General features: G+C 36.9%; 2 protein-coding genes across 3 annotated transcripts in view; one reads left to right on the top strand and one right to left on the bottom strand.

Moving 5' to 3' along the window:
• exd3 (exonuclease 3'-5' domain containing 3) overlaps window positions 1-7504 on the bottom strand; it is a 47789-nt gene extending 40285 nt beyond the window's left edge. Inside the window, exons 1-2 of one of the 2 annotated variants that reach the window (XM_016285993.1) lie at window positions 7434-7504; window positions 3812-3881 (exon numbers count right to left, since the gene is read on the bottom strand). In XM_016285993.1, the coding sequence (XP_016141479.1) occupies window positions 3812-3836 (25 nt within the window). In that variant the 5' untranslated portion in view covers window positions 3837-3881; window positions 7434-7504. The remainder of the gene's footprint in view (window positions 1-3811; window positions 3882-7433) is intronic. The other variant, XM_016285994.1, reaches the window with a different exon arrangement.
• Window positions 1856-8695, top strand: part of LOC107595572 (hsp90 co-chaperone Cdc37-like 1) — a 25865-nt gene continuing 19025 nt past the window's right edge. Inside the window, exon 1 of the mRNA XM_016286007.1 lies at window positions 1856-1866. The gene's annotated coding sequence lies outside the window, so the exon portion shown is untranslated. The remainder of the gene's footprint in view (window positions 1867-8695) is intronic.

An 8695-nucleotide genomic window follows, 5' to 3' on the forward strand; every position in this document is an offset into this window, starting at 1 on the left:
TCGCGCAGCTTTGCCACACATATTTTAATGGGTGGATAACTATAATAAAACAGGTATGCCTAGGGCCAAAAGGCTCTGCTTCAGTATGGTTTGTGTCAAGCCATTCATTAATCTGGCTGTTTGATGAAGAGATAAAATGTAGTAGAAATAAACATGTTAAGAATCAATAGAAGCGGAGGACTATTATTAAGGTTTTTTTAGGACTATTATTATGTTGTAATGTTTGGTTGACCAATTAGCAGAGAGGGGCGTTTCATTCCCGCCCACATGTAGAGATCGAATATTCAAGTTGTTTATTCGTTTTCTATCCCTGAATGTAAAAACGAAAAATTAAGCCGGATTCTTGATTTTTCGTTTTGTTTGAATAATTGAAAAACGAAATATGTGCCGTTTCTCATTTTTCAGATTTCAATATTAAAACAAAAATTGATTGGACGGAAGATACCCTGATTATATTACATATATTTTATATGAATTTATACACACACACAAATATATATATATATATATATATATATATATATATATATATATAAGGGTGGGACTACCTGTTTGACTGCCTAGTGGCAGACGAAGGAATATTTAAAAATGTGCATAATTTCCACAGGTTAAACAGACATGAAAGTCCAAATGCTTTCTTTCCACAATATGTCATTATTTCAAAAAATAAAACCTGACTGGACCATAAAAAGTGGTCCCTATATGGCAGGTAGTTGTAGAGAACTAGTTGAAAAATCAGTAATGACAGCTGAAATAGAAAGGCATAACATTTTGATAAAGATTGCAAAAAAAATAATAATTTTATTTCTTCAGAAAATGAACCTATGAGTCGTAAATAAGACCAGTACTGCGTATTAAAGTAAATAGAGCCTGTTTTGTTTTCGTGTTCACTTTAAACATTGTTTTAATGCACTTTTCCCGCCACGCTAAGACTTTAACAACTTTTCCTTCTAAATCCGGGATTCAGGCTTAACTATTTTACGTCCTTTGTAATGCACTCCTTGACTCTTTTTTTCCCCAGTCAGCTATTGTTACATGTGGATACTTCACACCGCATTTGAATTGAGCAAAAAGGGCCAGAAAATTAACATTTAATACGCGTAACAGGGAGAGAAAGGAGGAGTCTATTGTTGTGTGTGAGGTGTTGGGGCTTTGTATTTTGGGCAGTGATTCCAGGCCACAAAACTGTGAGAAGATGAGCCATTTTTTCAGGAGGAAGGTGGGGGCGAGACAGGACAGGCCGGTGACAATGGGGTAACGGAGGGGAGGTATACGCTCCTTTGAGGAACCCTGAAAGCAACTGCCTCTCTCATGCTGTGTGGCCAATACCTTTCTTCTCCTTGCCTCTTCTTCTTCCCAGGGCCGGTTTTCCTGCCCCTCGCTCCTCCACTTCTTCGTGTTTGTCTCAGATTTCCCCCGGAAAGGGCAACACGGTGGTCACGGTGTAAAAAATCCAGCCTTCCTGACCGACAGCCTGGGAAAGTGGTGCAAAGGGCTTTTCTCTGTCCACTCTCAGCTCAACCCCACCCCCCTCGTCCCATCAGGCTGCACGGAGATCATCGGATTTGTCCGCAACGCTTCCTGCACGAGCTTACCGGGCTGTCTTAAAACATTATTTAGGATAGTCTTTTCCCATAAGTGAACTTTCCGTGATTGGTGTGTCGACATGTTAGCGTGATGACACACAAACACATTAAATTCTCTGGTCTTTGTCTCAACTCCACCCTAACCTCATTCTTCTCCAGGCATTAACATACACACACGCATGGGAGGAAAGTGGGGTGGAAGGACATTAAGGAATGTAGACTATGCAGCTAGTCAATGGGAAGTTCAAAAAGTGAGAATGTTGTTGAAGGAGACAGGTATGTACTTACAGAAGTCCATATCATATATTGCTTCCACACCGAGAAACAAGCTGAAACTACACTACAACTCTTTAATCAAGTAGATTACTACATTTTTTGAATGTGCAAAACTCGCCGCAATGATGATGAAGTTGGCTTGACTTTCACAGTATTCGCTAAGCCACTGCTGAGGTCATTGCTATTGTGTTCAGCAGTAATAATAATAATAATAATAATTAATTACATTTATATAGCATTTATATACACTCAAAGCACTTTACATTGTCAGGGGGTATCTCCTCATCCACCACCAGTGAGCAGCATCCACCTGGACGATGTGACGGCAGCCATAGTGCGCCAGAACGCCCACCACACACCAGCTTATTGGTGGAGAGGAGACAGAGTGATGAAGCCAATCAGCAGATATGGGGATTGTCAGGAGGCCATGATGATCAGAGGCCAATGGGCAAATTTGGCCAGGATACCGTGGTCACACCTCTACTCTTTTCGAAAGACATACTGGGATTTTTAATGACCACAGAGAGTCAGGACCTCGGTTTAATGTCTCATCCGAAGGATGGTGCTTGTTGACAGTATAGTGTCCCCATCACTACACTGGGGTGCTAGGACCCACACAGACCACAGGGTGAGCACCCCCTGCTGGCCTCACTAACACCTCTTCCAGCAGCAACCTAGTTTTCCCAGGAGGTCTCCCATCCAGGTACTGACCAGGCTCAACCCTGCTTAGCTTCAGTGGGGAACCAGTCTTGGGCTACAGGGTGATATGGCTGCCGATCACTTTATGCATCAGGAATTGATCGGATAGGAAAATGTAGTCTTGATTCGATGAGTGGTTAAAAAATAAGTGGGCTTGGTGATGCCAGCCAAAGAGGACAGTTGCTTCAGAGGTGGAGCAAATCGTCATTTTAATGAAAGCTTTTATTATGATTTATTTTTTTTATGTGCACCAATAAAGTGATGAACAGATATTCAATTTATGTCTGATAATGGAAAGTCAATAAATATGTTCCTGTTATGATTGACAATTGATAAATGGACAATTTAAAAATTCTATTATTTTGCTTAAATTACAGAACACCAAAAATGCAATAAATAAATAAATTAAATTAATCAATAATAATAATACAATTTTAAATGCAACAAGTGGACTTGTTAAGAACCACAAAATTATAATTTATAGTAAATGTACACAATTCAATTTAAAAGTTTGGGGCTGGTAAGATTTTTTTTAATGTTTCTGAAAGAAGTCTCTTATGCTCACCACAGTTATACTGATTTGATCAAAAATATGGTAAAAATAGCAATACTGTGAAATACTATTACAAATTAAAGTACCTTTTCTATTGTAATAACTTGTAAAATGTAATTTATTCCTGTGATCAAAGCTGAATGTTTAGCATCATTACTCCAGTCTTCAGTGTCACATGATCCTTCAGAAATCATTCTAATATGCTGAACAAGAAACATTTATGATTATAAATTTTGAAAACAGATGTGCTACTGAATATTTTTTGGAAACTTAATATTTTATGATACTTACTATTTTTATATTCCTTGAAAAGAAAGTTCAAAAGAACAGCATTTATTTAAAATAGAAATATTAAAAATGTCTTTACTGTCTCTTTTGATAAATGTTATTGCATCCTTACAGAATAACAACTTCACAAAAAAAAAACCTTACTGACCCAACCCTCTGAATGTTAGTTTATATGGATGTATAGTTTGATAAATGAAAATAAATAAATAAATACTTGAAAAATGGCCACTAACCAGTACATGGTACCAATATGTGTGTATCCCATTTTAAATTTCACATTCACTCAAATACTTATGGTAAGAAGTTCTAATATTGATTGCTAGGAATGAGTCAGTAATAATCATGCTTGCATTAGCACACAATGTTTACTAAAAGAGTATCCAAGGATCGAACGATGTTTGAAATGTACCTTTTGATTGTCCTTCCAGGCTCATTGTTGTACACCTGGTGGCGCTGTCTAAACTCGACACTTTCACACCCTGCACGAAAGAACCGAAGCATTGTTATGATTGTAAAATGCATGTAAAATCTGATTCCCAAACACAGATCTGCTTAACAGGCTTCAACGTGCTTAGGAGACTCTAACACGTCTAATATTGCATAATTCTTCAGCCTGGTGGATTTTAATAACAATTATCACCGGTTTGTAACTGAAAAGAACTCTTCCCATGACTTCAGAATGCCTAGCTCTGTCTCTCAGGCTGAGAAGTTACAGCAGGACTTGCTAGATGACCTCAAACAAATGAGTGTAAAATGAAAATGATTTTTTTTCCATGTAACGATCCCAAAAAATGTGCAGTTTGGCAGCTGCTCTTAATGTTGCTCGACATGCGAGTCGTTTCAGTGAGTTCTCACACATTCTCAGGCAGTTTTTCCCAAGTCAGCAACAGTTTACTCACAAAAAAAGTGTTATATGTCATTCCCCATTGTATTCGCAATGCTTCAGGGGTAAGATTTACCTTCAGATTATGAGAGGAAACATATAACAAAGGTTTTTTTCCCCCTAGTTTGTCGACTGAACAGTTGAAGTGATTCGTGTTGAACAACATATGAACAAGTGCCTCAGGTGTAAGTACCCACATGTACACGTCTGAGTCTCTCTCACACACAAACACGTCTCCCTCCCTGTGGGAACAGCAGCCCTAGGAAGGGCAGTCTGCCAGCTGGCTAGGCGACATGCTTTTGAGGCTGAGGATGTTTGGTTTTTTTGGTCAGGAGCCTGGACTGTTTCTCTCAGCAGTCTCAGGGGAAGGTCCTGGCACTGAGCTCCAAAGCTCTGGCTCCTGAAGCTCACTCACATCTCCTCTGGTCTTCACTGACATCTAGTGGACACAGACGCCTCACACAACATCAAATCCTGCTCCATACTGTACAAGGCTGTTAATAAGCCTAGCTTTTAATCTTTGATTAAATTAATACTATGGAGGCAAAATAAATAAATAATTGTGTGTGTATATATATATATATATTTTTTTTTTTACAATTATTTATTATATATACACAATATATTTGTGACTGCTTAGAAAGGTACTTGTTCTCTAGCCTAGTACACCAAAAAAAATGTGTGTGTGTACACATATATATATATATAGCTGAATTTTCAGTGTGTCACATGATCCTTTCAGAAATTACTCTAATATTCTGATTTGGTGCTCAATTGTTATCTATTAATATTGGTGCTCAGATAATAATAATGGTTTACATTATTATAAATGCTGCTTAACATTTTTTGTGGAAACAGTGATACATTATTTGATGAAAACAATGTTCACTTAACAGCATTCATTTGAAATAGAACATTTTTGCAACATTATAAATGTCTTTACTATCACTTTTGATCAATATAATGTATCATTGGTGTGTGTGTGTATACAGGTGCATCTCAATAAATTAGAATGTCGTGGAAAAGTTCATTTATTTCACTGACCCAAACTAATTCCACAAAGATATTAAGCAGCAAAAATTTTTTACCACTGATAATAATCAGAAATGTTTCTTGAGCAGTAAATCAGTATATCAGAATGATTTCTGAAAGATCAAGTGACACTGAAGACTGGAGTAATGATGCTGAAAATTCAGCTTTGATCGCAGGAATAAATTAGATTTGACAATATATTACAATAGAAAACAGTTAATTTAAATTGCAATAATTTTTCACAATATGACTGTTCTAAAAGCATTTTTGATCAAATAAATGCAGCCTTGGTGAGCAAAAATATTCAAAAACAACATTTTAAAAAATCATAATGACTATTTTCACCTATGAAAACGTCAAAATAGCAAAAAAAATGATGTAAAATATAATTGAATTAGTATAATAAATATTTAATTTAGTTAATATAACGTCATTTTATTTTGGCTTTGTAGAAAAATGTTTTATATTATTCCCATGTGAGACATTTTCTCCAAATGTTTTCCATGGCACACACAGAACTCGTGTATGACTGTGGATGTCACGCTTCGGTCGCGAGCGGAGCCAAACTTCACGCGCTCAGCTGAACTGATCAAAGCGACTCATTCCGCACTCATTATGCCTCATTTATTCACACTGACGTCTCTTTACATAATGACGCTTTCAACCAAATGTATTGCTTGATATTTATTGTACAACATCAATGCCATTAAACAGGATATTTCTAACACACATTCTCAATAAATACACCTTTTGTAGGATGTTTTACACCAGAGATTTAAAGGGGTCATATGATGCGATTTCTATTGTTCCTTTCTCTTTGGAGTGTTACAAGCTCTTGGTGCATAAAGAAGATCTGTAAAGTTGCAAAGACTAACGTCTCAAATCCAAAGAGATATTCTTTATAAAAGTTAAGAGTCAACCACACCTACCTAAAACGGCTCGTTCTAACACGCCCCACATATCTACATCACGATGTGGGAAGATTTGCATAATGCCGCCCAAATGTTCACGCAAAGAAAGAAGGCGTAACTTTTATTCTCGCTGTAGTATTGTTGACGCTGCAGCCATGTCGTAAAGGCACTGTGTGCTTTTTTGTGAAAGCGAAACTACTTTGTTTGGCCTTCCAAAAGAGGACACGACTAGAAATCAGTGGTTAAGTTGTATTTACAACACTGTTCCAGAACACTTCAACCCAAATATTCAGATATGTGCAGCACATTTTATGGAGGACTGTTTCCTGATCCTGGTAGAGTAACGTTAGACTACAATGCCGGCAGTTCTGACTCACACAAGTACGTTTTCATTTAAAGGATTTGCCACTGATGATTCAAACCCGAGTTTTGGGCAGTGTGGAGTAGCACTTGTTGTTTGCTCACAGCCTGTAAGTACGTTTCCACTGATGATTCAAACGCGAGTTTTGGGCAGTGTAGTGTAGCTCTTGTTGTTTGTCATTTCTCCGATCACAAATGCAGACATGGTTTTATGTTACGCTCCGGCCTGACAGAGCATCATCACAGTATGGTGAGGGGCGTAACATTTCCGTCACACGCTTGAGGTATTCGGCCAATCACAACGCACTGGATAGCTGGCCAATCACAGCACACCTCGCTTTTCAGACCGATGAGCTTTGTAAAAATCGACACGTTTCAGAAAGGCGGGGCATAGAGGAGAAACAATAATGTACAGTATGTGGAAAATAATGTGTAAACACATTTCATTACACCAAATAATGTTCTTTTTAGCAACATCATATGACCCCTTTAACTAGGAACTAAGTTGAAAACCAAACTTGTGACTTTGGGTAAGAATAAAATTACTAATTAAATCAGAAGTACTTTCACTTTCACATAAACTTCGTCCAGAAAGACGTAATTTCTATATTTTGAAACGAGGACATTCAATACACCCTAAAAAAAGACATTTGTTCGGGTTTTTCGATCACGCAGCATCACAAAATGTGAATTTCAGCGCTTAAGCGGCGGCTAATGTCAGCGGGCTAGCATGAAAACATGAGCGTACAGATATAAACAAGCTGACAACTACTGGTGTTAAAAACAAGACGGTCATATTTACATGCTCTGACTGAGTCAGTGTTAGTTGTGAACATTCAACTTACTCAAATAGTGTTGAGGTCAACCACCGAGAAAACTGTCTGCGGGATGATCCTTGCATATATCCGGGCGGAACCAATGCATGCGGGAATGTTTACTGCAGACTTCTGACGATGTGACACGCGAGCTCGCTGGACAGTTTAGTGCAGCGGAACAAAGCTGTCAGCGTGCCATAGTTATGCGACCTAAAATGAAATATGAACATTTTAAATCAAAAGGACACAAGGATTCTAGCGAGATTAAATGACAAATCAGTAGCACGGAGTGGTGCGCCATCTGTTGCAGATCCGCTTCATGCGCCAGCTGTGCTAAAGCAGCCTTCAGCATCAGCACACTCAGAAAGAGTTTGAAAGAAATCTAACTACAAAGATTTTCATTTTTAAGTAAAGTTTAACTTTAGATAATTTTCTGACCTTTATTAAGTCTTAACATGTTATAAAAAAATAATATTAAGTCTCAACATGTTAAAAACATCATCATAATAATTATGTAATATTAATAATAATAACAACAGTCTTATTATTATTATTATTATTACACCCAAAACTGCTACACCCAAACTTTTTCTGTTCAGCACTGTTAACATTTGATCATACACATGTTTCTTCAAAAGAGACCTGTTTCCAGTTTCACATGATGGAGATCTGATGAAGACGGCGTACAGCCTCTTGTTGAAGAGTGATGCTTCGTCGAGGAACAGAATTCATGTAAAGTTCTGTAGTACCTCGAGTTTAGCCACAAAAAAGGGATTTAAAAAAAAACAATTATAAAAAAAGAATTCGGTTTATATACATTTTCTATCATGTTTTTTTCACAACCAATTATTAAAATATAAAAAATAGTTTTATATTAAATGTTTTATTGTTCCAAATCCGTGAACAAATCAGAATCTTTTTTACTCAAAAGTTCCTGGAATAAATCATATTTCCACCTAGGAAAATAACATTACAAATGTCTATATATATATATATATAGACCTTTATTTGACCCTCTAATTCTAACACTTTCTATTCTATTTTAATTCTACTTTATCTATATTTATCTCCTTTTTTTTATTTATTTAAAAACACAAAAACAAACACTAGCTTTCTATTTTTTCTATTCTATCTACTTGTTTTTCTTTGTTTGTGTGTGTGTGTTGTGTATGTGTGTTGTGTATGTGTGTGTGTGTGTGTGTGTCTGTATATGTGTGTGTGTGTGTGTATGTGTGTGTGTGTGTGTATATGTGTGTGTGTGTGTGTGTGTCTGTATGTGTGTGTGTGTGTGT

The sequence above is a fragment of the Sinocyclocheilus grahami genome, unplaced genomic scaffold, assembly GCF_001515645.1.
Source record: "Sinocyclocheilus grahami isolate Dianchi unplaced genomic scaffold, SAMN03320097.WGS_v1.1 scaffold204.1, whole genome shotgun sequence".
Taxonomy (NCBI): Eukaryota; Metazoa; Chordata; class Actinopteri; order Cypriniformes; family Cyprinidae; genus Sinocyclocheilus; species Sinocyclocheilus grahami.